Source organism: Pyrenophora tritici-repentis, chromosome 8 (assembly GCF_003171515.1).
Source record: "Pyrenophora tritici-repentis strain M4 chromosome 8, whole genome shotgun sequence".
NCBI lineage: Eukaryota > Fungi > Ascomycota > Dothideomycetes > Pleosporales > Pleosporaceae > Pyrenophora > Pyrenophora tritici-repentis.
The window spans coordinates 1,989,189-2,016,524 of record NC_089397.1 but is presented as its reverse complement, the minus strand read 5'-3'; the positions used below and the strand labels follow the sequence as shown (position 1 = coordinate 2,016,524).

The window sequence follows — 27,336 nt, the reverse complement described above, 5'->3', positions numbered from 1 at the left end:
GACTGGCGCCTTGGCGCCCACAGCACAAGTTCGGGCTCACAACGTAGATAGCTCTATCGGGGAACTGAGTGGGCGAAATCGTTGTTGTATTGAGAACAGCGAAGGACTAGCTATATAGGTGCGGGGTGAAGCCTAGAAGAGGCCAGCCACTAAGCAGAAGGAGCTAGTCCTATAAGAGGAGAGCTAGCTGGTGAGAAGTAAATGCATGGAGACTGGCTTGCCCGGCCGACAAGCTCGATAGCTTGTATCTTGTCAAATCCAATCTTTCTCCACAGTCTTGATCGATCCCTCACAGGCGGAGCGAGTGTTACAGAAAGGACGCAGTTGTTCTAAGCATGTATAAAGGTAAAAAAGGTTCTATATATCTTAGAGATATAGCTATCGCATAACTATACAACGAACAGGTCTTTATATAAGTACTATAATTATTAGGGGCTTAGTAAAGTGCTTTAGCTTAATCCCTAGAGGTGCTAAATGTGAGGGATCAATCAAGAGTGTAGAGAAAGATTGGATTTGACAAGATACAAGCTATACGCTGGTAAATGGGTCGGGGTTGGGTTGGGGTTGGGTTACCTTAATAGGTAATGACTAGTTCCAAGTTAGCCTAGTCATTACCTATTAAGGTAACCCAACCCCAACCCAACCCCGACCCATTTACCAGCGTAACAAGCTATCGAGCTATCTACGTTGTGAGCCCGAACTTGTGCTGTGGGCGCCAAGGCGCTAGTCCGATAAGATAAGGATCTTATCGATATGGGGGCCTGTCAGATAGCAGGCGTGTCGAGCCGAAAGTGCCGACACCGCTAGCTAATAATGGGTTAGCGTCTTAGCAGAACAAAACTCTCAGCGCGCACCTTAGAACAGAGAATAATACAATCAATCATGAACATCCATCACTTTTGTGCAATATCTCATCTAATCTGACAATTAAGAGTCTCACTGCCTCTATAACGAGCAACGAACACGCAATAATGGCGACAAACCAGAGCCAGAGGGACGCAACAGTCATCCTCACCGACTCGAGCAAATGGATCCCCTGGTACCGCCAAATCAAGATGCAATGCGAAGCCCTAGAGATCTGGGACATTGTAGATCCAGCGGGCAACACTCAGCCTCGTACAAAGCCGACCGAACCTCTCCCTCCACTCGTATCCGACTATGAACCAGCCGCTGCTCTGAGAAATACATCATCAGCTCCATCCTCCTCTACACGAACCGCGAGAGCCAATGCCCGAGCGCCTACACAAGATACAGTTGACATAGTCAACCCTGCTGTTCAAACTCCAGCCATACCAGCTCGATACTCAGAACTCTCAGCGGAGGGGAAGGAGGCATACGATGGGGACTCAAGGGAATTCAAGATGGTTTTTGAATCATACAAAATACGCGAACGAAACTATCGAGACGAACGCACAAACATTGCGGCAATGATCAGACACCTGAATGCAACAGTTAGCCCACACCTTCAAGTGAGCTGCTTTGAGGAACATGGAACTCTCCGCACCTGGATCACAAACCTCCAGGTAGCAGTTGGAGTAGACCTCGACGATGAGATCAGAAGGGTACGAGAGAGGTACCACGATTCCTTGAGACCTATGAGAAGCCCGCAAAATTGGGAATCATGGCTCAGCGAATACGACCAAGCTGCAACTCGCGCCGAAGCCCTAAAGATAGGGGACGTGATACAAAGCAAGCTGGTTGTGGACGACTTCCTAAAAGCAGTCTCTAAGATTGCCCCAGCATGGATGGCAACATTCACTGGAGCGGGAAGCGACCGGAACAATATAGAAAGAAGGCAGATGATGAAACTCTTCCGCGAACACATGAGCCTAGCTCACCCAACACGAGGCAAATCAAGAAGTGCCTTTATGACGGGTGAAGCAGCCTACGCGGCGAGCGGTGAATCCGACTCGAACACACAGGGGGACGCCTCAAGTGTGCAAATTAGAGCGCCATCTACCAACCCTAGCCAGGGAAACCAAAGGCAAACAAACAAACGCAAAATGAATGCACCTGGCAACAAGTCCAAGCAGTTCCAGAAAAGGAATACAGCAGACGCTGGCGACATATGTCCTGCTTGTGAACAACGCCATGACATCAGTAGCTGCTACTATGTCAACCCAACTTTGGAGACCCCAGATTGGTTCAAACCGAACAAACACATCACAAAGCTGGTACAGTACAAACTTCAGCATGATGCAGACTTACAAAGAATAATACAGGAAACAAACCTGGAAACGAAGCGACCACGCCTAACTACGGCATCACGATCAATTACACCCTACATTAAGACATCACAAACACCGGACTCAGTCACTGATTGACTAGATGGACGCGAGATCTCGAGGCTGGACGAGGGCATGATGAAAGCGGCATTCAATGCGAGCAATCAAGGATACCCATTAAAGGATGCATTCATCCTGGATTCTGGCTCGACGACGCACATCTGCAACAACCTCTCAAGGCTCGAAGAGGTACGCCCGCCTGCGATGGGAGATTACATTTGGGCTGGCAACTCAAGGGTTTGGATACAAGGATACGGAGCAGTCAAGGTGACGGCAGAGAGGGCTCAGGGCAAACAAATTCTACACCTGAGCAATGTTGCCTGGTGCCCAGACTTCCTCTGCAGCCTCGTATCATTCAGGCTGCTCCGAAGACAAGGTATATGGTGGGACAATCGAGAAGACCCGACAAGCCTACGACGATGGGATGGTTCAACCATTGCCACCTTATCGGAACACTATGGGCAATGGGTTATCGAGCCACCTACTACATCAACTTCAGCCTTTCATGTGCGTATGAATCGAGCCAAACGATCACCACAAAAGGCTACTGCCATATTATGGCACAAACGACTCGGACATCCCGGGCCGTCCGCGATCGAGCACCTCGTGCAGCAATCTGAGGGGGTGAGGATCAAGGGCATCACTACCGTGGAGTGTGACGCCTGCGGCAGGTCAAAATCGAAACGACAAATACGCAGGACGCCCAGACTGAACGACGAAGGGCCAGGTGAAAGGGTAGCCATCGACTTCCATGAGTATGAGGACGGCAGTTTCACCAAGGAGAAGAGCCAAATGCTGGTCACTTGCCGACGGTCCCGATACACATGGGACTTCTACTTCAAGGACAACAGACCGGCTCGCTCAATCATTCGCCTCCTAGGCCTCTTCGTCCAGTTCATGAAGAAACAATTCAACATCACAGTCAAAGTCATCGAGACTGACAACGAGATCGTTACCGTCAAACAAGAGGTCGAAAAATGGTGCACGTCCCTATCAATCAAACTCGAGCCCTCCGCTCCAGATACTCAAGCTCAAAACGGAGGAGCCGAGCGCTCAGGGGGTGTTATAAAAGAAAAGGCACGCGCAATTCGACTGGATGCAAACCTTCCATGGGAACTCTGGCCAGAAACTACCAGAGCGGCGGTATACCTATACAATCGAACGCCAAATTACCCAAACAATTGGAAGACACCATACGAAATATTCTTTACACGCGCAGCTGCCATCAACGGCATAGTCACCGGACCTCGAAAACCAAATCAAGCTCACCTAAAAGCATATGGGTGTAAGGCTTTCGCAATGACAGACGACACCCACAGAGGAAAGTCCAGGCTACAGAGACTAGATCCGAAGGCCTGGATTGGATACCTAGTGGGATACCAGTCAACGAACATTTACCGCATATGGATCCCATCCATGGCAAAGGTAATCAGCACTCGCGACGTAGTGTTTGACGAAGACACAATCTTCAACGGCAAGACTGAGGACCTGATGGACAATCTCATGCACAACACCCTAGAGGAAATCGCAACTTGGGTGAGAACAGTCGAACTCCCAGGTACTCAGAGCCAACAACCAGAAACCGAGACGTTCTACGAGGACGATACGACGCAGGAAGAGAGCCCGCGCACTCAGAAAACCAGATACCACCAAGGAAGGAAGGTGGTAGAGGCATATCTAACCCCGCCACCAACTCCTCCACCTGTGGCCTTGCTAGTTCAAGGAGAGGTGAACAACGAGGATATGACGAACATGTCCAACCAATCAACATCAATGACCAGTCCATGGGCAGCCGCATTCATGGCCGGCACCGAATCAGGACACATTGGTCAACACGAAGGAAAGCCAATCGATAAGGCTCAGGTGAAGAGACTGCTATCCAAGGGAATCAAGCCCCATCGCAACCAGCTACCGCCACTCCCAACAGCATACTCAAAGCTAGAAGACCATCCACTATACGAAATGTTCAAGGAAGCAGAAAAGACACACCTTCAGAGTCACCAACAAATGAAGTCATGGACTGAGGTCCAAGCATCACCAGTCAAACGAGCAGGGCACCAGATTCTAGACTGTATGTGGGTATACACCTACAAACTCGACAAGCATCACCGCCTCATCAAATGCAAGGCAAGATTGGTGGTAAGGGGAGATCAACAACGCAACATAACCTCCCAAGACACATATGCAGCAACATTGGCAGGACGCTCATTCAGAATGCTCATGGCAATCGCCGCCAAATACGATCTTGAGCTGAAGCAATACGACGTCACTAATGCTTTTGTGCATGCTGCAATCGACAGAGAAATATACATGAGGATGCCAAAAGGATATCAGAAGCCTGGCACTCTACTCAAAGTGCAAAAGGCACTCTACGGGCTCCGGATCTCACCATCACTGTGGCAGAAAGAATTCACCGCAACTCTTGCTTCGATAGGGTTTCAACAAATACCACAGGAGCCATGCTGCATGATCAAGGACGGAGTTATCATCTTCTTCTATGTGGACGATATCATCGTTGCGTACCATTCAAAGCAAGAATCAGAGGCAATGAAGGCCATAAACCGGATCCAAGAAAAATACGCTTGTACGGGAGGAGACGACTTACAGTGGTTTCTCGGCGTAGAGGTCATGCGCAATCGCAAGCAGAAGACCATACAGCTATCTCAAGCTGCATACGTCGACAAAATCAGTCAACTCATCAACCACCAAAATGTAAGGCATGATACGCCAATGTCAGGCATCGAACTCCGACCACGAAAAGGACTCGCAGCACCAGCTGAAGTCAGCAAGTACCAACGCAAGATTGGATCTCTGCTGTTCGCAGCAGTCACCACAAGACCCGACATCGCCTTCGCAACATCGCGCCTCGCTCGGTTCCTAGTCAATCCAAGCATAGAACATCAAGAGGCAGCGGACCGCGTACTACTCTACCTAAGAAAGACAATGAACCTAGCTCTGGAGCTAGGCACAGGTGAAGGTCTTCAAGTAGCAAGTGACGCATCATTTGCAGACAACACCCTGGACAGGAAGAGCTCACAAGGCTACGCCATTAAGCTGTTTGGCGGCCTCATCTCCTGGAGAGCAAGCAAGCAGGATACCGTTACTACTTCAACCACGGAAGCAGAATTACTTGCTCTTTCCCAGGTGGCCAAGGAGGCCATATTCACGTCGCGACTGCTGAGGGAGCTTCGGGTAACTCTGAGCGATCCAACAATCACAATCAAATGCGACAACCAACAGACCATCCGACTAGTCACAGAGGACGTAGCCAAACTTCAAACAAAACTTCGGCACGTTGATATACACAATCACTGGCTACGACAAGAGGTTACCCGAAAGGTGATCAAGGTAGAGTATGTGCCGTCTGACAACATGATCGCAGACGGGTTCACAAAGCCACTGCCAGCCAATAAATGGGCCAGGTTCCTTGATCAACTGGGACTCGTCGAGCGCGAAGAAGCCCCGCTCAGAGAGATTGAGCTTAAGGAGGTGCAAGAGCAACTGGAAGGCCTCATTATGTAGGATCGATCAACCAGTTTATGCAGCTTGCAATATGCCTTCCAAGCTGAGGGGGTGTGTCAGATAGCAGGCGTGTCGAGCCGAAAGTGCCGACACCGCTAGCTAATAATGGGTTAGCGTCTTAGCAGAACAAAACTCTCAGCGCGCACCTTAGAACAGAGAATAATACAATCAATCATGAACATCCATCACTTTTGTGCAATATCTCATCTAATCTGACAGGGCCATAGGCCGAGTCTATGGATCCTTAACACTAAAGAGTTTAGATTATTAATACTTATAAGTGTTAGGTAAGGTAGAGTAGAGATCTAATAGTAGTTATACTTAGTAAGGTACTGCGCTCTATAAGGCTGCGTGTTATCCTCTTGTCAGATATTCACTCTTATCTGGAATACTGATGAAATGGGTAATGATCGTGATGATATTGATTATTGATTGTGTTTTTGGTTCTGTCTACGGTTGTGGGCACACCTGGGGGGTGCCAAGCCTTCCTGTGATCCGATTGGCTCTCTCAGATGCCGGGTCGCGCTAGTCTAACCCAGCGTCTGTACGCTCTCATCTTCAACAGTGCTATTATCTGACACACCCCTTCAGCTTGGACGCTCTTCACGCTTGCAAGCTGGGCACTTAGTCCTACTCAAGGCTTACCACGAGATTTTCAAGTTTCTCTTGAATTTCTTCGAGCGGTGCCGAGTTTCTCGCCAGGATTTCCTTAGCGGGGACTAGTCCTAGTTGTTCTAGGAATTCTGGCCATTTGTTTGGTGGCAATGATTTGGTGAGACCGTCGGCGATCATATCCGCGGTAGGTATGTACTCTACGGAGATCCGGCCTGTCGACACCTCCTGTCTGATCCAGTGATTGTGTATGTCGACATGTCTGAGTTTGGTTTGAAGCTTTGAGACCTCCTCGGTGACTAGGCGAATAGTCTGTTTGTTGTCGCATTGAATAGTGATACTAGGGGTGTCAAGCTGGATATTCAGCTCCTTGAGGAGACGGGACAGGAATAGAGCTTCCTTGGCTACTTGAGATAGAGCGAGGAGCTCGGCTTCTGTCGTTGATGTTGTGACAGTGTCTTGTTTGTTAGCTTTCCATGCGATGAGTCCATTGAAGAGCTTGATCGCGTAGCCCTGTGAGCTCTTCCTGTCTAGGGTATTGTCGGCAAAGGAAGCATCGCTGGCTATCTGTAGTCCAGCGCCTCCTCCGAGTTGTAGCGCGAGGTGCTTTGTCGCTAGTAGATATTGGAGGACTCGGTCGGCAGCGTCATGGTGCTCCGGTCCTGGGTTGGAGAGAAAGCGGGCGAGCCGCGACGTCGCAAAGGCGATGTCTGGTCTAGTGGTCACGGCTGCGAAGAGGAGCGAGCCTATCTTGCGCTGGTATTTGTTGATCTCTGATGGGGAGGCGAGGCCGTCTCTTGGTAGTAGTTCGGCAGTCGCCATCGGCGTGTCGTGTCTAATGTCGGTACGGTCGGCCAGTCTGCTGATCTTGTCTGCGTAGGCCGCCTGCGATAGCTGGATCGTCCGCGCCTTTCGGTCTCGGATAATCTCGACGCCGAGGAACCATTGTAAGTCGTTTCCCCCAGTAAAGAGGTATCTGTCCTGGAGGCGGGCAATTGCCTGCTGGGCGGATTGCTCCATGTCTTTGTGGTATGCGAGTATGATGTCGTCCACGTAGAAGAAGATAATGATGCCGTCTTTGATGAGACAGCAGGGTTCGTGCGGTACTTCCTGGAACCCGAGTTCTTTGAGAGTGCCTGTGAACTCTTTCTGCCAGAGGAGCGGGGATATGCGCAGTCCATACAATGCCTTGTTGAGCTTAAGTATAGTGCCTGGCTTCTGATGGCCGCGTGGCATTCTCATGAATACTTCTCGGTCTATTGTCGCATGCACGAAGGCGTTTGCCACGTCGTACTGTTTGAGCTCTAGGTCGTACTTTGCCGCAATTGCGGTTAGCATTCGGAACGACCGGCTTGCGAGTGTTGCCGCGTAGGTGTCTTGCGATGTGATGTTTCGCTGCTGATCACCGCGGACGACTAGTCGTGCCTTGCACTTGAGTAGTCGGTGATGCTTGTCAAGTTTGTAGGTGTATACCCACATGCAGCCCAGGATTTGTTGTCCTGTTTGCTTGATTTTCTTTATGGGGAACTCTGTCCATGAGTTCATTTGATAGTGGCTTGCTAGATGGGACTGTTCTGCTTCTTTGAATAGTTCTCCCATTGGGTGGTCCTCAAGCTTAGTTCGGCATGTTGGCAGAGGTGGTAGCTGGCTGCGATGGGGCTTCAAGCCTTTGGCGAGCATTCTCACAATCGCAGCCTTGTCCATAGCTACTCCTCTGTATTCTCCAACCTTTCCGGCCTGGGTACCCGCCATGAACGCTGCTGCCCATGGGGCAGTCTTAGGGGTTCCTTGTCGATCCTTCTCATCTAGCGATGCTCCTGCCATTAGCCGCGCGAGCAACGCTGCGGGTGGCGGTGTCGCCGGAGGTGTCGGGTAGCTGTCCCGGATTTTTCTCCCTTGATAGTATCCTGGCTGGTCGCCCTCGCTGTCCTGAGCGAGTGACTCCTCCGGTGGACTGTCCTCATAGAAGGACTCCGTCTCTGGTTGCTGCGCTGGTGTTGGCAGCTCAATGGTCCTCACGTGTGTCGCGATTTCTTCTAGCGTATTGTGCATGAGGTTGTCCATTAGGTCTTCGGTTTTGCCATCGAAAATTGACTGTTCGTCGAAGACGACGTCTCTAGTGCTCATCACTTTGGCGAGTGACGGTATCCAGATTCGGTAGATGTTTGATGACCGGTATCCGACTAGGTATCCGATCCATGCCTTTGGGTCGAGGCGTTGTAGGCGCGACTTCCCTCTGTGGGTGTCGTCTGTCATGGCGAAAGCTTTGCAGCCATATGCCTTAAGGTGAGTGAGGTTTGGTTTTCGGAGAGATGTGACTATTCCGTTGCTGAAAGCTACTCGTGTGAAGAAGACTTCGTATGGTGTCTTCCAGTGATTGTTGTAGTTTGGGGTTCTGTTGTAGAGATAGACTGCGGCTCGAGTGATTTCTGGCCACAGTTCCCAAGAGAGATTGGCGTCAAGTCGCATTGCGCGTGCCTTCTCCTTGTTTACACCCCCTGAGCGCTCGGCTCCACCGTTTTGTGCCTGTGTGTCTGGGGCTGAGGGCTCGACTCTGATGCCCTGTGTTGCCAGCCATCGCTCGACATCTGGCTTAACAGTTGTGATCTCGTTGTCAGACTCTATGGTCTTAACGGATATGTTGTAATGGTTCTTCATAAATAAGAAGAAAGTTGTGAGCAGCCGGATAATGGACTTGGCTGTCCGGTTGTCGGTAAAGTATAGGTCCCATTGGAGGCCTGAGAAACGATCGGTAATGAGCATTTGGCTCTTCTCTTTTGTGATCGCCTGGACTTCGTATGTATGGAAGTCGATAGCAAGTCGCTCTCCTGGGCCTTCGTCGTTTGTTCGTGGTAGGCGTCGTATCTGTCTCTTGGACTTGGCTCTTCCGCAGGAGTCGCATTGTACTGTCGTCACCCCTTGAACTCGCACCCCCTCAGACTGCTGCACGAGATGCTCGATTGCTGCTGGTCCTGGGTGGCCGAGTCTCTTGTGCCATAGCATCGCTGAAGCCTTCTTTGGTCCTCTCTGCGTGCGTGTTGTGATGGCTCTTGTATGGACAAATGCCTGGGGTAGAGGACTGTACTCTAATACCCACTGGCCAAAGGTTTCTGAGAGGTTGCCAATAACTTGATCGTCTGGTCCTCGTAGGTTAGTTGGGTTTGATTTGGTATCCCACCAGATTCCTCTCTGCCGTAGCAGTCGGAAGGACACTAGATTGCATACGATCTCTGGGCAGATTGCCACATCTCGCAGCACTAGCTTTGTTGTCCCATGCTGATGTTGCAGCGTGATGTCTGTGGTCCCGTATCCCCGTATCCAAATCTTTATACTACCAGCCCATATGTAGTCTCCTAATGATGACGGGCGGTAGTTGTATATCCGATCTGGATTGTTTGTGATGTGGCACGTCGCTCCTGAATCGAGAATGAATGATCGTGCGAGAGGGTACGTGTGCTCGGCTGTCCCACTCCGTGCGATGGTAGTGAGCGCGGCGTCTACGTCCGTAATCTTTCGGCCTTCTAGTCATTCGATTGGTGACTGAGAGAGATCTGGGGTCGGTGTATGTGATTGCTTCAGCACTGGTGTGCGAGTACGGGGTCTGCTTTGTCCGCGGATTAGCCCTTGAAACGATGAATCATGTATGCGTCTGAACTTAATGAGCTCGCTTATTGTCTCATTAGGTTGCCACCATTCTGGGGCAGTCTCTGGGTAGAGATAAAAGCATGTTCTGATGCTATGATGTTGTCCACATGCTTGGCATTGTACTCCAGCAGTGGTGAAAGAGTCTTGTTCTGAAGATCTCTTAAGCGTGGACTTTGTGCTTCCAGCTTGTACGTTGGTATTGGGGTCTGCCCCAGTTCGGCGTTGTTTACGAGGACGTCCCCGGTACGTTGTTAGCGGGGTCTGCCCCGGTTTCATTTTTGTCGATGGCGCGGATTTCGAACTATGAGGCGTCCCTGATAGCTCCTGGTCGTATTCACCGCCAGCAAGAGTTGATCCATATGGTCCATCGTAAGCTGCCATAGCTGCTTTGTGCTTCCCTGATCTAAGGGATGGTTTATCATCATATGCTCTCGGAACCGTTTCATCATCTCCTTCCGGCTCATGCCTACTGCCCCACGACCATTATCCTGAAAATTGGTGGCCCATATGGGTGCAGTTTTATTGACGGCTGCCAGGAAGTCTTTTGTTGTTGTGCTAAGCTGGGATAGCTCGGGACATTGTACGTCTCCGCGTGGGTTGCGGCTTGGTCATACTCAGCCAGCCACGTGTCCCATTGCGCCGCGCTTCTCATGGGCCGTAGGGCCGCAAGATAGCGCTCGCGTGCTCGGTCTTTCTCAGTCTCGTCATCAACCCCAACGGTCAGTTGTAGGTTGGCAATCCACTCGCGTAATGTCTTGTCTGGGAGACAGCATGTGCGTAGTAGGTGTGGTGACACGCTTGATTGAATCAAGGTCATGATATGTTGGAAGCTCGATTGCTCCTTTTCGTACCGGTGTCGGTCGCTCTTGTACTGCTCCATCGACATACGATAGTACTCAAGATCTTCTTTGAATGCCTTTTGCCCGCTGCTAGACAGCTCGCTTAGGCGCTCTGGTTCTCCAATGCCAGCAGCTGCTTGGTAGTTAGCGAATACTGGGATTCTAATGTCTTTTGGCTCCCGTAGGGGCTGAGTGGTAGATTTTGGGTTAATCTTATCCCAAATATTGTGCGCTACGCAACGCGCTTGTAGTTGCAGCATCCATCCGGTGTAGTCTGACTGGTCGCGTAAAGTCACGGTCGCGTCGCGGGTGGTAAATGTGGTCATTTTGGTAAGTAGGTAAAGGTAGTGAGACTCTTAATTGTCAGATATTCACTCTTATCTGGAATACTGATGAAATGGGTAATGATCGTGATGATATTGATTATTGATTGTGTTTTTGGTTCTGTCTACGGTTGTGGGCACACCTGGGGGGTGCCAAGCCTTCCTGTGATCCGATTGGCTCTCTCAGATGCCGGGTCGCGCTAGTCTAACCCAGCGTCTGTACGCTCTCATCTTCAACAGTGCTATTATCTGACACGTGCATGCAGCAACCAGCTGCCTTATCTACCGCAGGTTCGATTCCCAACAGCTAGTATCTTAGGAACTTTTTTTAGAAATTTTTATACGCTCAGTAAAAAGTCATAACATGGTTGGCAAGCGAGCGGCGCACGCAAGCGAGTGTAATGGGCTAGGCCCAGTCGGATGAGACTCGGCTGGAAGCCTCGGAGACCAGAACATCAGAACCTGCCGATACCGGACGAAGGACCCGCCCGACACATCGGTTACCGGTAAAGATATCCGGAAGCCGGATATCTATCCGAAGAAACTATATAGCCGGATAGCCCTCCATAGATCTTAGGTTAACGAATTCATCTGATTCTTTCTGGCAATTGCCCTCAGGGCCGGCCCCTTTCAGCGAGCGGCGCACCCAAAAACACACCAAAAAGCGGAGTTTTGGGAACTGAATATCTCAACAACCACCAAATAGATTTTTCTTAAAAGCTTTACTAGAACTCTAGGATTATAATTGTATAAGATCCTATGGTTACAGGGCCCTAGCTACTCTAGATGTAGAGATATAGAGTTTTGGGGCTAAAAAAATGGAATTTTTTCGTTTTTGCTTGACAACTCTACAACCGAGTTAGCTATAGTCCTATAACTATACAATCTACATGCTTATGTGTGTGCAGCTTCACAGTAAGATTTTAAGAAAAATCTATTTGGTGGTTGTTGAGATATTCAGTTGCCAAAACTCCGCTTTTTGGTGTGTTTTTGGGTGCGCCGCTCGCTTGCCAACCATGTTACCTAACTCTCTTCTAGCTCTTTTTGAACTCTACTTTTACTGCCTTAGGTTAGCTTTATTTTGCTTACTAAGTATACCTTATAGTAACCTTATGTCAGATTGAGGCGAGGTTTTGCTCCATGATCGAGCCGATGGTGGTTGGGGAAGGACATGAGACCCCCAAACCAGGGCTAGCGCCGGGACTTAGCACTGCCAAGCCCGAGGCGAGGCCACCTCCCACAGACAGAGCCGTAGACAGACACAGACAATACACTTGATCCCATCCATAAAAAATCTGACACCTTACCTAAAGAGAAGGTTCTTAAATTTCTAAAAAACTAAAATGTATTAGTCTAGCTAGTCTAGTTCTTTAGATATAGAGCTTAGAAAAAGTAAACTTTTAAAAAGTCTCTTTCTTTTTGTCACCCGACTGTAGATGGAATAATAAAACCTTTGCAGCGAGTTGCATTTAAGTGTCAAATGAAATGAGATGTCACACAAAGTGAATGTGTCAGATAGCAGGGTTACTCGACGTTGGCAGCAACCAATCAGCGTAGAGAGGGTCAGTGCGCCCCTCAAGAGGGCCACAAGCGCGGACACACGATAGACAGAACACAATACAGACAATCATCAACATCCATCACTTTTGTGCAATATCTCATTATATCTGACAGGATGAAATTGATGGTTGTTGATAATTGTTCGTGTCCTCTCTGTTCTAAGGTGCGCGCTGAGAGTTTTGTTCTTGCTAAGACGCTAACTCGTTATTGGCTAGCGGTGTCGGCACTTTCGGCTCGACATGCCTGCTATCTGACATTAAGAGATTTAAGAACTAACTAGGTGTTGTCTATAGACCGGACCTGTCCTGAGGGGGAGTGTTGAGAATATCTGGGTTTAGTCTAGGATAGAAGGTGCTTGAGAGTCACATGATATGCTAGTGTGGCAGGCACTGCCTGGTAGGCAATAGCACCCACCACAACAGCCAAAGTCGGTGACACTCAACATGATAGTTAATACAATACGTTGCAGCCACCCCGCCTTGTCCCTCTCACTCGGTTATCCACAGTAGTCATATTACTAGAGGGACCTTGTTCCAATAAATAATAATAATAATAGGCTATAGCTGAGTGCAAGTCCTGTTTAGTTCTGGCAAGGTGCTCTAGGAGTCTATCCATAGGGTATTTGTTTAGCCATTCTGACTAGCAGTTTTCGCGACTCTAGTCGCGGGGTTCTGGAGGGTCTATTGCGCGCAGTTTGCCTCTTAAGCTTGATAGTTCGGCAATGTCCTTTAGATCTAGAAATGTGAATGACGGGTTTCTTCCGCGGGGGGTGTCGGTTTCAGATCCCTTAGGGTCTATTTCTTCTTGTGAAGTAGGCTGTGGGGCGGGCCTAGAGGCTTCGCGGGCGCGGGTATTGTACTCGTATCTGCGAAATTTTAGGCTATGGCGGGATGTGGGTTCTGTTATCCCTATAGCGGGGGAGTTAATACCTAATGTAGGCAGTGGCTCTTTAGAGGACTTAGAGAGTGCCTTTTCTTGTCTTCTTGCTGCAGTCCTGACGGACTGTAGGTTCAGAGGATCTTCGTTAACGTTTCGCGACATGGTGCGTTTGTTAAAGAAGATCTGTGAAGGATAACCTGTGTAAGAGCGAGGCGCTAAAACCAGGTGCGATTTGCGGTGAGGGAATAGGAGTATACGCCATCCCAAGGCGGGGTGTCAGCACCCGGGGCGGACAGAAGTTCGGTCTAATGTTGGAAATGAGCGGTGTAAGCTAAAATCTCCGGCAAATTTTCTAGGGAGTCGTCTCCCTAGGGCGTTCGATCTGAATTCGCGCGACGCTGGCGCACTATGGCGGGGGTAGCAAAAGGCTGTATCCCTAGGCTGTTGCGTAGCAGAGGCTGTTGCGTAGCGGTTGGCTATCCTCCTACTATTATTATTATTATTATTATATTATTATTATATTTCTATTAGAGTCCTGTATCAGTCGGTGACTATGTAGGACTTTGGCTGAGCCGTTCTATGTAAGGTGGTTGTTGTGGAGTTTCTATAACATGATCCATGGGCGAGCGGCGCACACGGGCGAGCGGCGCACCCCACCAACTTTTGCAACTTTAAAGCGATGCATCTCAACAACGCGATAATATTATTGCTAGATATTGATACAGTAGATTACTCTATATTAATAGTATCAGTCTTGCATGTGCGCGAGTTGTGCCCAGTCTCCTTGCACCTAGTGCAGCGCCTTTGAGCCCGCTGGCTGAGGCCTGATCGCGCTCCTCCTTGACGCTCTTCATGAGCAATCTGCTGGTCAGCCTCATTTTGAGCCAGTATATCCTCTCCAGCTCCCTTTGTGAGTACTCCATGCTTCTGTATACGCCTTTTAGAGCGCCGCCTACGCTCTGAGGCTGCGCTATTGGCCTTCTCAAGACTAGAGATCCGATCGCGCATCAGCTCAGCAGAGAGCATCATCACCTCGGCGCCCTTCTTTAGCTGGTCAATCGCCATAATAATTGAAGCTGGTGATGAGCTCTTGTGCTGGCGCACGCGCTCACGTATTAGGCTTGACTGAGCCTCAAGCTCACGCGCGTTGCTCGGCGTTTGAGCTACCCAGGGAGCCTCTGGCAGAGCTGCTGGAGGAGTAGGTGTACGCAGTTGTACATCTACCTTTGATAGAACAGCCTCTGGTTGTAGAGGAACAAGGCCTGCGCCGCGGAAGGCTGAGCAGATATTGGCTGGCGTGAACGCTTGATCAAATGCTGCCTTGAACGCTGGCAGAAACTCTAGCTTGGTGATGTGGTTGATGTGGTTGCGCATAAGGCTCTCCACCTCACGGCTGTACGCGCGCTTCAATGGCGAGAAGCAGCCAACATCAAGTGGCTGGAGTAGGTGAGATGAGTGAGGAGGCATACAGAGCGTATGGATATTGTTCTCCTTGCAGAGCTCCTGGAACTCTAGAGATTGGTGGCTCTTATGGCCATCAATAATAAGCAGGCGACGCGCGCCTACACTACGAGCCTGCGTGTGAGCGTTGAAGTGCTTTAGCCACTCAACTCCAAGCTCATTATTCGTCCAGCCATTATCGCTGACTGCGATCGCCCAGTCGCGTGGGATCTCAGCTTCCTTATACCAGGCTGATAGGTGGTACTGGCCAGCGAAGATGAGGAACGGTGGGACTGACCAGCCAGCAGCGCTGATAGCAGCGATCAGCGTTACCCACTCGCGATTGCCTGGCTGAATACTCTTCGGCCTGCCTCTCCTCTCTGCTCCTGTTATAACTAGCTGCGTTGTAATCTTGCCCATCATAAAGCCAGCTTCATCAAAGTTGTAGACGTCCTCATCGCAGATACCTAGCTCAGCCTTTGTCTCTTCTACAAGCTTAAACCACCTCTTTATTAATGTTGCATCCTCACAAAGAGCTCTCTGCCTATCGTACGCTTGGTTGAAACACGTCCGAAGACTGTCTGTACGCTTAACAAAGGTAGATGGCCAGTTGACTCCAACCTGCTCTCCACCACGCGCAGCCAGCAGCTTATCAGCCATATCACGTACAGCTGTGTAGGTAGGCGCAAATCCACGCAGATCTAGCTGAAGTATATAGCTAATAATCACCTCCTCTTCTCTCTGGGTAAGCTTCCTTGAGTTGGGCGGGCAATCGCGTCGGGCAGGTATACCAGCGCGTCGGCGGCGGAGCGTTGTTTCGGCTACGTTGTAGACTACTGCAGCAGTACGGGTACCTTGGATCTGGTGCGCATTAATAGATGAGATAGCAAGCTGAATATCTGCTTCATTTGATAGTAATTGAGTAGCGCTGCGTTGAGCCATTGTAGATTAAGATCAGTAAGGTGAGTAAAGTTGGTGGGGTGCGCCGCTCGCCCGTGTGCGCCGCTCGCCCATGGATCATGTTAGGGTGTTTGTGTTGTTTGTGTTTTTGTAAAGTCTCGGGATCTTGTACATAGAGATACCCAACATAACCCACATGCATGTGGTGCTTACATGGTCATGTGACGTTTTCCTTTTACTATTACCATAACATGATATCGGAAGGTAAAGGGGTAGAGAAGCCCCTTAAGCCGGCTGGTAATTCTTCATGCTACGACTATACCTAGCCAGGTTTTAGCCAGACTACCCTGGTACGTTCAATGGCCCCATAACAATATTAGCACTTTCTATATTTGCATTTCATGGAATCTTGACTCCACTTCAGCCCCATCTTTACGTTCGCGTTTGTGTACTTCGCTAAGGGCGGCGATCCTGTGCGGCAATAAAGCGACTGCGTTTCGTTTCTGCTTCCACTTCCATGACCCCCGCATCCCTGCCCCGCCGCTCATCATCTACGACTCGGCGGTCAAGACGGAACATGCCGCGGCCAAGTGATCCGGAGATCGATCGAGGGATATCATTCGCGAGTGGACAGAATGCGATGAAACGAACGCGTGTGTCAGTCATGCCTCCGGAAATGAGGGTCCCAGCAATGGGTAGGGCAGACAGAAACAGAAAAACATTTAAATCGCTTAAATAAGAAGTACTGGTAGTTATGCTCCCAAAAAAACCTAGCTCGCTTGCTTACGTAAAAGGCCAATTTACCATTACAAGCTACAGTATTGTACACGGTGTACTCAAGGAAATCCCGCCCTGCATCTAATCTATGTCTATGCAAAAGAACCACTGCATCTCCAGGCAACTTTATGCCTCGTCAGAGTCGTCATCGGCGCTAACGTAGCCCATGTCTACCATGTGCTTAACAATATCGTACGTGGCAATTCCAAAGTTGCTGGTTCTACTCAGAATGAGCTTGGCGTTGACGTATTTGTGGTAATTGCCCATGGAGAAGGCATGCAGCATGTACGAGGCTGAGAAATTCATCTCCCACTCGGCGCGCCTTCTTCGATTCTTGACTGCATTTTCGTACAGCTCCATCGGATCCGTCGAGTTGATGTGCTCGGGCACGGGAGACGGGTCGCCGTCGTTGGGCAGGAAGAGCGGATCGGTGCTCTCTCTGAACCAGTGTGTGGGCGCGAAAGCGTTGCGGTCAAGGATGAGGACCTCGTACGGAATCGGGACAAGGCGCTCGGCGATCAACGTCATGCTTTGCAGGTTGGATTCCCACGCGCTGTTGAAGGCGGCGTGTTGCTCGCGCACGACGATGCGCGCCATGGTGCTGTTTGGTATCGTCATCAAGACTCCGTTGTTGATGGTTCCGTTTATGCCTCCTGTTTCCCCAGCGCCACCATAGTGGCGGCCGCCGATAAACGCGAAGCCAGCGTTCAATATGGGCGTCAGCGGCCGCAGCGGTATCACGTCCCAGTCCATGTAGATGCCTCCTCTCTTTTCGATGCCTTCCCAGCGGATGAAGTCGGACTTGTGCTGGATGGCAGAGATTTGCTCGTTCTGGTTTTGACCGGCAAAGGTGGGCGCGCGGACATGGTTCCAGATGAGCTTGTCTGCGAAGGTGTTGATGACGGCCTTGGTCCATTTGTCACCCCGCGCGCTGGCGATGTTGATATCCGAGTCGTTGAAGTCAGTGTGTATGTATATCTGCGTCGGCTTGATGTACAGTACTGCGGCGCACATGGTCAGGAAGTGGTAGAACCGGAAATGCAGAACAGAGTCTGCCTGTTTCTTGAGCTGTACATAGTGTACAATGCTGGGTATAGGATCATGTGCGGGGCTCTCGGTAGACTGAAATATCCCGTATTGCCTCGCCTTTTCTGCGGGGTGTAGAGTGGCTGTGAGGATAGCGAACAGGAAGATGAGGCAGGTTGCCGATACGATTGTCAGACGGGTCCGGGAGCTTGTGACGGGTACGTAGCCTAATGGCATGTACTGATACACAGATTTTTGCGGCTTTAGGGCGTTGTAGTACGTGCGAAGTTGATTCCACATGGCGATGGGGTGGGCGAGTACCTCGTCACACAGAAAGATTCAGAGGGACTAACTGGCATAATAGTAGAAAACCAAAAGGAAATTGAAATCAGAAAGGACGAGATGACGCGTCTGACACCGACAGTTTCAGAGATTGGCCTAGGATGTTCCTGGGCATGCTCACATCATCATTGTATAGGGCCGAATTCGTCTTACGGTACACCTCCACCGAAGCTGACGGCCGAGCGAACCACATGGAAATCCGATCTCCCTGCCAAAATGCGATCAAAACTTTGAGCCATGCACGGAAATGATAGGATTATCTATTTCCCACTCTTCTTCCCTGTCAATACTCAAAATCCACATCCTCCCTCGGCTACCTTCACGATACATGTCCAGCACACTCTACTGTTTTCGCAACTACAACACTTTCGACTCGCTCGTCATCAAGGTCCTTGTCCAGCAAATCGGTTCGGCTCGCTTCGCCAGAGAAAAGGCGGTCCACGTCTTCCAGCTCAAGTCCCTTGGTTTCGGGAAAGAAGAAGAAGATGATCGGCACCCAAAGACCATTGAGCACGGCGAAGATGATATACGTCTTCCATCCGATATTGCTGATCGCACGAGGTGTGATTTGCACGATGATATAGTTGCATATCCAGTTCGCGGCCGTCGAGATGGCCGAACCACGCTGTCGCAGGCGTAGTGGCAGAATTTCGGACGGATACACCCACACAGTAGCCTGAAAGCCGATGGTGAAAGCGCCCTGGAAGATGAACAGCATGGCGGCTGCTGCGATACCTGCACCCTTTGCCGATGCGGTCTTGTATTGTACCTGATAGATGAGCCCAGATTGTACTGCCATGACGGCAGCCATGAGACTGATCATGGAGAGGAGCAGCGGTCTTCTGCCGACCCGGTCGATGAGGAACCATGGGATGAATGAGGCGACAAAGAACCAGGTCTGCAAAAAGCCACTCATCAGGGCGGACATGTGAGTATCGAAGCCGATGCTCTTCTGGAAGAGGGTTCCGGAATAATCTGTCGTCGTTAGTAGTGTTTGGTCCAACTCGATTGCGCCTACTCACAAATAATGGCGTTGATACCACCAAGTTGCTGGAACATTTGGATGCCGCAAGCGATCAGGAAACGTCTCCTGGACTTGATTGGGTCGCTCCGAACGATGTCCTTCCACCCTGCTTGTCTCGACTGCTCGAACGCAACGGTTTCGGTGATGACGGTGTGAAGCCTCTGCACCTCGGGGTCGGTCTCAGGTACGTCTGCCACGCGTGCCAAAACCCGCAGACATTCATCCGGACGATCGTGGGCCGCCAGCCATCTTGGTGTCTCTGGAATGACAGTCAACAACCCAAGAATCGCCAGGACGATGATGCATTGCAGGATAGTAGGTATGCGCCATGCATAGTCCGAAGTATGCGAAACAAACGCATAGTCGATCCAGTATACCAAGAAGATACCGAAGTTCAGCGTCGACAGCTGCGCGCAAACGTAGATACCGCGACTCGCTTTGGGGCTGAATTCGGCTTGCATCACAGGCACGGTCGAGTTGATGATACCCAGACCAACACCTGAGACAATGCGACCGACGATGAGGTGTGCCCTTCCGTATGCGGTAGCCTGGAGGAGGGCGCCGAGAATGCTGATGACAGCGCCAATGGCGACACTCTTGCGACGACCGAGTTTCTCTCCAATTACTGCTGTTGCCATGGCACCAAAGAAGCAGCCGACTGTACCAACGTTACTTGTGCACCCGTTATTCACTGATTCCAATCACTCACTCTCGAAAATGGCTACGATAGTGCCAATCATATCCGAGGATGGGTGGTCAAAGGTCTTGTTGAAGGCTGGCGCGCCAACCAATCCGCCCATGAGACCATTGTCGTATCCAATTAACATGAATCCGAGCGACGTGAGGACGCTGATGGTGAGCATAAGAGCTCGGCCCCTGAGTTCCGGCATGATGTGCGTTTCGATAGCCACCTGCGCACTTTCTCGTTGTGTCTGCGTCCCAAGGAGGTGGGGGGATAAGTTTTGTCGCGCAGTGATGACAGTCATATATATATTCCTAGGGTCTGGACATATACGGGGCGGCCCACTAGCTCAACTGGTGTCTGCCGGACCGACCCCATGGGGTCGACTAGCCATGCATTCCCCGCGGAATTTGATCCTCAAGGTGGAGATTCTACGAACTGTTGTGAGCTCGGCATTGTGGTTCTCGGTCACCCGTAGTTCATCGATCACTCAAAGCGAATAAAACTCCCATATCAACCACGAGACCTATACTTGCTACTGATAACACTCACATTGAGACGCCGTATTTGCGGTAGCTGTGTCCACCGCGAGTGTGTCACTGAAGCGTCACCGAAGCGTTCATCTGGCCGAAACCTACGCATATGACCGGGGTTATACCACAAATGCGTAAACGATGTTGGGCGGAGATCAGACGATTTACCCAGACGATCTGTCTGATTGGCAGTGATCACGCTTGTCAGGGTCTAGGGCTTATCCTGCCAACGTGCGCATAGAGTTTGGCCGACACATGACCGAGCTACCGCGCGTCCAGTCCGACACCGTGTTCGACACCAGTCAAAAGCCGCGTCGGACCGACGCTTCCAAAAAGAGGCTATCGGCAATTGACTCAATTACCGCACTTGTGTGCGTTGTCTGTAGGCAGCACCTGATCAGATGCCGAAACGCGCCTTGGACAAGATATTTACAATCGGCCGCATTCCGGTGACATTAGTGGCACTGAGGTCTCGACGACATCGTATACTCTTGAAGACTCATCCCAGCTCGCTTTTGATCCGCTAGTCTTACACATCTGAGCCTAATACAACCTACGCAACCATGATTCTTCCTTCTTGGGTAAAGATACACGATTCTACAGCAAGAGATATACTCGGACATGAGACAAAACTCGATCTGCTTCTTGAGAAGACCAATTGTCCCTTTGCACACGAGGCGGGTGTATACGTACCGGAGGATGATTCTCTTTGGATCACCAGCAACCAATATCCACATCCAGAGACGGGAAAACCTCACATACACATCTCGCGTATTCAACTACCTTCGAGCGCCGACAGCGCCAAGACAGAGTACTCGGAGATAGACGTAACCGATGTCCCTCTGCCAAATGGCGGCGTGAACTACAAGAACGGTGTATTGTTTTGTGCACAAGGAACGCTTGACACACCTGGAGGTATAGCCTTCATGCCACTGGCCCCAAGCACCGGCTCGACCTATGAGGCCAAGCTACTAGTTTCAAGTTTCCATGGCCGCCCTTTCAATTCGCCAAACGACGTTGTTGTACACTCGGATGGCTCCATATGGTTCACGGATCCAATCTACGGCTGGGAGCAAGGTATCAGACCACGGCCCAGGTTGCCGAATCAAGTGTATCGGTACGATCCTGCAACAGAGAACGTTCGTCCAATAGCAGATGGGCTTTGTAGACCGAATGGAATCTGCTTTAGCCCGGACGAATCGACCGTATACATTACTGATACGGACTGGATTCATGGGGACGGTACCACAGATGAGATGAGAGTATCGCACATGTGAGTAGCTTCCTTCACTTGAGTTCCCGTTACAGCAATCTTCTCCGACACGAATACAAGTAGCATCTGGTCCTACCTAATCATGCTAACAGCTGCAACTCTTACTAGATATGCGTACGACGTAATCGTTCGATCTCGTCAGCCTTTTCTTGCCAATCGCCGGCTCTTTGCCATGGCAGATACAGGCATACCCGATGGCATCAAGTGCGACACCGATGGCAATGTGTATAGCGGGTGTGGTGATGGGCTGAATATATGGTCTCCAGGGGGTGTGTTGTTGGCCAAGATCCTAATCGAGGGGGGCGTCGCGAACTTTTGTTTTGGCAGGGATGGACAAGTGTTTTTGCTGAACGAGACAAGACTATGGAGACTGCAGTTGGCTAAACATCGGAAAGGCGCGTTGCTGAGGCTCTGAATGACGAATTTGAAGCTTTCCTTGCAAATTGTATCTTTTCTTTCACTGGTTCTGGAAATCATCTATAATGTTTACAATACAAATTGTTCTCTCTCTCCACCTTGATGCCCAAAGCTTGTATCTTCCAGAAATTGGAGTTTCACGCAATTGATAAGTCTTAAACATGAGCTTAGGATCAAAGGATGGTATTCTTCAAGTGCCGATCCTACAGCCTATGCCGGCACTCATTGTACATACAAGGTGATACTATGGTGGCCTGGCAAAAGCTCAGTCCCCTCGGTAGAATGATTGAGCCCTTTCATCGCCCATCCTGCAGGCATCTTCAGAGTTCCCGTCACATTCGCGGGGACGTCTACAGTAAGTAGGGCGCTCAGCCCATCAATGCTCCAAGTTGCGTTGATACCTCCAAATGGCGTTGGAACTCTACCTGCCGCTTTCTTCAAACCGAGATAGCCAACTGCGGGTTGCAACACAAACTCCTTGTATCCAGGTGTAACCGGCCGAACACCCAATAGATACTCAGGAAGCACATACGAAGGCGCTGCTCCCCACGGATGCGCCAAGCTCGTGAAAAGATCTATGCCTGGTGAACCATATGGCTTCACATACTCCCAACTTGCGCCTGAGGAGTATGAATCATTGTTCACCATGCTGGCCCACAGCCCATCGAGAAGATGCAGCGTAGCAGCAGTGCTGTTAGTTTGGTGTTTCTCAGAAGTCTGGAAGAGGGCTTCGAGAAGAAAGCCAGATGGATTGGGTGCAAGCTGGTAGTTGCTAGATTTCTCATCAGAGGAAATAGTCTTGTATCCTACCCCAAATCGCAATTCTTCCAGTTTTCGGATAGATGAGCTTGCCTGATCGCCGTTGGCTGCTCCGGATAGCATGGCCCAGGCAATTCCTGTAAGAGAGAAGTTCCCTGGCGAGCCCAGAGACAAAGAATAAGTCTCCAAGCTCGGGTTCCACAATTTATCGTTGATTGCGTCTCGTAACCCGGAAGCTGTAGAGTTGAACTTCGATGCAACTTCAGCATCGCCCATGTCAAGCGCTAGAGGAACAAGCAGATCCATCGTAAAGGCAAACAGTCCGGTCACTGCACTCCCATTGGCTGGCCCCAAGAAGCTCGCTGGATTTGGAACCTCAGGACTGCCAGCAACGAGGCCTGAAGACGGGTCGATGAAGGTAATCCTAGCTTCAGCGAGCTTCTTGATGCTATCCCAATGCTTTCTCAAGCCCTTTGTGTCCCCTGTGTATCGGAAATACTCTCCGATACCTGCAAGAAACAGGTCCTGGTAGTCGACCAATCCTGTCCAAGTGGGGTTTGCATCTGTGTATTCTGGTCTTGTTCCAAGACTAGTCGAGATGGGAACAAAGCCAGCAAATGGTCCTGTGTCTACTTGATAACTCAAGGCATATTCGATACTGCCGATGATGTAGTCCCACCGAGCGGTAGTTTGAGCAAGCACACGAACAGTGTGGTAGAAGTCGCCGATCCAGACGAGTCGGTCTCGCTTTGCGCCATCAAGACATACTGAGTGATTCAAGGGTGCCACGCCGTATTCCACCAACACTTTCTGCGAAGTCATTGGATTACTGTAGATCTGAGTTCCATTCGCAGCTGTGACGGAGACATTTGATACGACAGAGATCTGGTCCTGGAAAGCGCCGAATCCCCAAGTACCTTCATACCTTGAAGCTGAACGGAAGAGAAAATCGTTGCTTGGAGGTGGTAAAGCAACTACGGCGATTTCGATCCCATTGAGCTGCACGTGGTAGCCGTCTTCCTGAATTGAAGTGCTAATGTGATGCCATTTCTCCTCTTCGACTGTGATGTTCAAAGGATAGTACTTATTGCCCGGTGTTGGCAAGCTGCTCTGGTTTACCAAGCTCCAATCACTGTTGAAGATAAGAGTGTTTGGCGGTAGTAAAGTTCTGTTTGTATTCCGGAAAGCGTTATTGTCGGGATAATTGGAAGTCAAGAGGAAGTAAGGTCCGATGGGTGAGATCCCACTGCCAACTCTCCAACCAGTTCCTCCTCGCGTGATCTTGGTGTCGAAAGAAAGTGTGTAGTTTGCGGCTTTCAACAAGACACCCTCAGCAGATTGTGCGCTTGTCTGACCACGGATCAAAGCGCCCTTGTCGGTTATTTCCCAAGTAGACGGTGCATTGCCCTTGTCCACACAGGCTACTTGTACAACACGGCCGCCCAGATCAAATATCCGGTTGTAAATGTCGTTGCTTGTCGTCATGTGTCCTGGCAGCTCGTTGGCATCTGTATGCTGGCCTGTCGCTCGCATTCCGATGCTCTCAATGGTCACCGAACTGTTGGTCAGAAGACGAACAGATTGCCATCTTTGTCCACCTTGGATGAAGAAGCTCTCCGTGTAGCCAACAGTCGACACATTGAACGTTTCCACCCGAAATGAGTTGGACAAGCCGTTTGAAAATGTCCATGGCCCGTCGCCAATTGGGTTTGAAAGAGCGACTAATGACTCTCCATATTTGAACTCGAGCTGAACAGCAGCAGCAACGTCCGATGTGCTAATGAATGGAAACCCAGCAACCTCGGTACCGTAATCGAGTATGATCATAGGGTTCGATGGTGTCAACACGATAGTCGAGGTGCTGTCGTATGGTGTTCCACTCGTCGATCCTGAGGTATACGTTTTGGGATGAAGGATTCCATAGTCAACGAATCTACACAAGTCAACCAAGCAAGAAAACATCCATGGAAAGTCCTTACGCGTGCACAGATGCGAAACAGATACCCGCGACGAACAATTTATTGCAAAGCCTCATGTTTACACCTTGAGAGCTGCTTCAGCGCTGTATTCCCAAAGTCGCCACGTGAGAAATCCGTTCATTTTATATTCCGCATCTACCTCACATACTCATGCCAAGTGATGGAGAAATCTGGGGTAACAGCACCATGTGGGCCGCTAGGTGCATTGGCGTTCGGAATGTGGGGGTCCGGGGTATCTTCGAACCGATGTTTCGGCTGGACTGTCACCGACCCGATCCGTGAAATGATCATTGCTGCCGAACATTAAACCAGCCACTCTGAGATGTCTTATCCCTATCCAAGGCGCCTTACATGACCAACTCTATCGCGACCTTGGCAGCGTCAAGTTCTTTGCTAGAGAATCGGGAGTAAGGTATAAATGGCAGGTCTGAGGACAGCCGCACTCGAAAGTATGGTCGAAAACGGCCGATCAAGGCCGTTGCCGAGACTTCTCGGTTGAGTACGCGTGAGATTCTCATCGCTGTTGAGAGCTCGCCACTGCATGCGATTAGCACGCTAGAATCACTAGATTTTTCTTGACAGTAAATGATTGTATATGTAAGTGATGTCTATGCTTAGCAGCAGATTTTCACAACGCAGTTTTGTTGTAACAACAATATAAGTAAGTTAAAGTACTATCCCTATACCTTAAACTTAGTAGAATATAGTATTTGCTTAGTAAGTATACGCGGGCAGGGCTGCCTTCAGCGTACACAATGAGCTTAACAGTAAATATTATTGGAGCTACATAGTTACGCTATTCCTACCCACGGCCCTGATTCCAGAGAGGTAATTGTGAAAGATCTCGGTAGAGCTGTCGTAAATATCATGTAATCGGTGATTCTTCAGCTTAGTACTCAGCTGCTAAGATCTACAATACATCTAATCTTGGTTTAGCTTCCATACAAATACAATGGCGCGTAAATCGTTGACGCTATCGATGTTTTTGGGCTTATGGGGGTGTCATTTACCTTATTATGGTGGTGTCCGATAATGTTTCCCGAGCTTTGTGGCTTGCCGGCGACGAGGATGTGAAATTATTGACTAATACGAGCTTTGAGTGTTACTACGTTTGAGAACGTAGATCCTTTTTATATGGGGATAAAGTGGAGATATTAACCAAGATAAGCATTGATGCTTCCCAGCGGTAAGAACTTAGATCTAACACTAGACGGAGATCATAAGCTTTGATGCTTACTAACGATACGAACGTAGATCTAACTCTAGATGGGGATAAAGTGGAAAAATTGACCAACACAAGCTTTGATGCTTACTAGCGGTAAGAACTTATATCTGGGTCTTAATACGACCTCCGCCGGGTATCCAGTGCAGATGTCAATCAACCAGAGATCCTCATCTTACTACGGGCCGGAACATAAGCATTTGACGCTGATGCGGTGTCGGATATACGAGCATAATTTGATGAAAAGCTACTACATGCTGCATAACATTTGTAGGATGGATATATAGTGTTCTCTCAAGACTGAACTATCTCAATATCAAATACAATCCGCTCTTCTTCCAGACACATTACTCTCTGCAACGTTTATTGCGCAATTCAATATGCACTTCTCGACTCTCCTCCTCCCTCTCTATCTCCTGGGGCTCGCCGCAAGCTCCCCTGCTCATGGAGTGAACTCTGGTAATTCAGTTACCAGGGGACTAGACCCTGATCTCCAAGGTAAGGACAACATACCAACCTAAGCTATGCATCAGCTAATGATACCACAGCCTATATTGACTCTACAGGCATCTAGCTTGCCGATGGCGATTCTTCTGTGAAGATACGCTCTGGTAATTTTCCTGGGAGAAGTCTCTTACAGAGCTGACCTAGAAATGAAGATGCCACTGTTGACGAACCTTCGGTTCACCAACGGTCTCTCGAACGCCGTACGTCACCTCAGCAAAGCAATATTGATGTTTCTTTGAACTAAGATGACCAGGCGAAACCGCCGATTTTTCACCCGGCAGGTCGTACACGCGCAGATTTGTCAAGACCTTGGTGATCCAAGGAGTCTCGGTCATTATGTCTGCCTGGTACGACAGTGCGATGATACTTTATGTCCAGTTGGAACCAGCCTTTCCTAACTGTAAGAAAACGTTACCCTATCTGATCGATCTATATGCTAATTTCAATAAGCGGGTATCTCAGTCAAGGCTGGAGTCGAGGACTCTGAAACGCATTACAAGACAAAGATCGTCGAATTCTTTTGGGAGGAAATCATCTACTGGAGATCTACAAAGAATCGCACCTGGAAGTTTGACGATCTTCTAAAATTCATATGGTAGGGGGCAAACAAGGAAGAGCTCGGTACATGGAGCTCTAGTCAAAATCATGTGACCGATGGTTCTTCTGGTTGGTATGCCAAGTAAGGATATCATAGTACTATAGAGGAACCAGACAATCTCCGCTCGCATACGAATATCCTCTACTCCCGGTACTTGGAGTAGACAGGATAGGAGTCACAGGTCAAATCTTA

At 49.7% G+C, this 27,336-nt stretch overlaps 12 protein-coding genes across 12 annotated transcripts; 5 read left to right on the top strand and 7 right to left on the bottom strand.

Annotated features, from left to right (window-relative positions):
- Positions 1-971: 971 nt before the first annotated feature.
- PtrM4_142370 (uncharacterized protein) lies at positions 972-2,324 on the top strand (the record flags this gene model as incomplete). Its single annotated transcript, XM_066109566.1, has 1 exon — positions 972-2,324. One exon carries the CDS (start codon positions 972-974, stop codon positions 2,322-2,324), a length of 1,353 nt encoding a protein of 450 aa, XP_065960488.1.
- A 39-nt stretch (positions 2,325-2,363) lies between these two features.
- Positions 2,364-5,807, top strand: PtrM4_142360 (uncharacterized protein; the record flags this gene model as incomplete). The annotated part of the gene is made up of 1 exon (XM_066109565.1): positions 2,364-5,807. The coding sequence occupies one exon, from the start codon at positions 2,364-2,366 to the stop codon at positions 5,805-5,807; it is 3,444 nt and encodes a 1,147-aa protein (XP_065960487.1).
- Positions 5,808-6,437: 630 nt separating this feature from the next.
- PtrM4_142350 (uncharacterized protein) lies at positions 6,438-9,422 on the bottom strand (the record flags this gene model as incomplete). Its single annotated transcript, XM_066109564.1, has 1 exon — positions 6,438-9,422. The coding sequence occupies one exon, from the start codon at positions 9,420-9,422 to the stop codon at positions 6,438-6,440; it is 2,985 nt and encodes a 994-aa protein (XP_065960486.1).
- Positions 9,423-10,530: 1,108 nt separating this feature from the next.
- PtrM4_142340 (uncharacterized protein) lies at positions 10,531-11,229 on the bottom strand (the record flags this gene model as incomplete). The annotated part of the gene is made up of 1 exon (XM_066109563.1): positions 10,531-11,229. One exon carries the CDS (start codon positions 11,227-11,229, stop codon positions 10,531-10,533), a length of 699 nt encoding a protein of 232 aa, XP_065960485.1.
- Positions 11,230-13,443: 2,214 nt separating this feature from the next.
- Positions 13,444-13,827, bottom strand: PtrM4_142330 (uncharacterized protein; the record flags this gene model as incomplete). The annotated part of the gene is made up of 1 exon (XM_066109562.1): positions 13,444-13,827. The coding sequence occupies one exon, from the start codon at positions 13,825-13,827 to the stop codon at positions 13,444-13,446; it is 384 nt and encodes a 127-aa protein (XP_065960484.1).
- A 567-nt stretch (positions 13,828-14,394) lies between these two features.
- PtrM4_142320 (uncharacterized protein) lies at positions 14,395-15,765 on the bottom strand (the record flags this gene model as incomplete). The annotated part of the gene is made up of 1 exon (XM_066109561.1): positions 14,395-15,765. One exon carries the CDS (start codon positions 15,763-15,765, stop codon positions 14,395-14,397), a length of 1,371 nt encoding a protein of 456 aa, XP_065960483.1.
- A 1,143-nt stretch (positions 15,766-16,908) lies between these two features.
- On the bottom strand, positions 16,909-18,108 carry PtrM4_142310 (Gly-transf-sug domain containing protein; the record flags this gene model as incomplete). The annotated part of the gene is made up of 1 exon (XM_001942260.1): positions 16,909-18,108. One exon carries the CDS (start codon positions 18,106-18,108, stop codon positions 16,909-16,911), a length of 1,200 nt encoding a protein of 399 aa, XP_001942295.1.
- Positions 18,109-18,469: 361 nt separating this feature from the next.
- Positions 18,470-20,064, bottom strand: PtrM4_142300 (ProP, Permease major facilitator superfamily; the record flags this gene model as incomplete). Its single annotated transcript, XM_001942259.1, has 3 exons — positions 18,470-19,125; positions 19,173-19,832; positions 19,884-20,064. The coding sequence occupies 3 exons, from the start codon at positions 20,062-20,064 to the stop codon at positions 18,470-18,472; spliced, it is 1,497 nt and encodes a 498-aa protein (XP_001942294.1).
- Positions 20,065-20,952: 888 nt separating this feature from the next.
- Positions 20,953-21,666, top strand: PtrM4_142290 (uncharacterized protein; the record flags this gene model as incomplete). Its single annotated transcript, XM_001942258.2, has 1 exon — positions 20,953-21,666. The coding sequence occupies one exon, from the start codon at positions 20,953-20,955 to the stop codon at positions 21,664-21,666; it is 714 nt and encodes a 237-aa protein (XP_001942293.2).
- Positions 21,667-22,301: 635 nt separating this feature from the next.
- Positions 22,302-24,665, bottom strand: PtrM4_142280 (Bac-rhamnosid multi-domain protein; the record flags this gene model as incomplete). The annotated part of the gene is made up of 1 exon (XM_066109560.1): positions 22,302-24,665. The coding sequence occupies one exon, from the start codon at positions 24,663-24,665 to the stop codon at positions 22,302-22,304; it is 2,364 nt and encodes a 787-aa protein (XP_065960482.1).
- A 1,754-nt stretch (positions 24,666-26,419) lies between these two features.
- Positions 26,420-26,613, top strand: PtrM4_142270 (uncharacterized protein; the record flags this gene model as incomplete). Its single annotated transcript, XM_066109559.1, has 2 exons — positions 26,420-26,537; positions 26,588-26,613. The coding sequence occupies 2 exons, from the start codon at positions 26,420-26,422 to the stop codon at positions 26,611-26,613; spliced, it is 144 nt and encodes a 47-aa protein (XP_065960481.1).
- A 269-nt stretch (positions 26,614-26,882) lies between these two features.
- Positions 26,883-27,145, top strand: PtrM4_142260 (uncharacterized protein; the record flags this gene model as incomplete). The annotated part of the gene is made up of 2 exons (XM_001942256.1): positions 26,883-26,946; positions 26,997-27,145. The coding sequence occupies 2 exons, from the start codon at positions 26,883-26,885 to the stop codon at positions 27,143-27,145; spliced, it is 213 nt and encodes a 70-aa protein (XP_001942291.1).
- Positions 27,146-27,336: the final 191 nt, after the last annotated feature.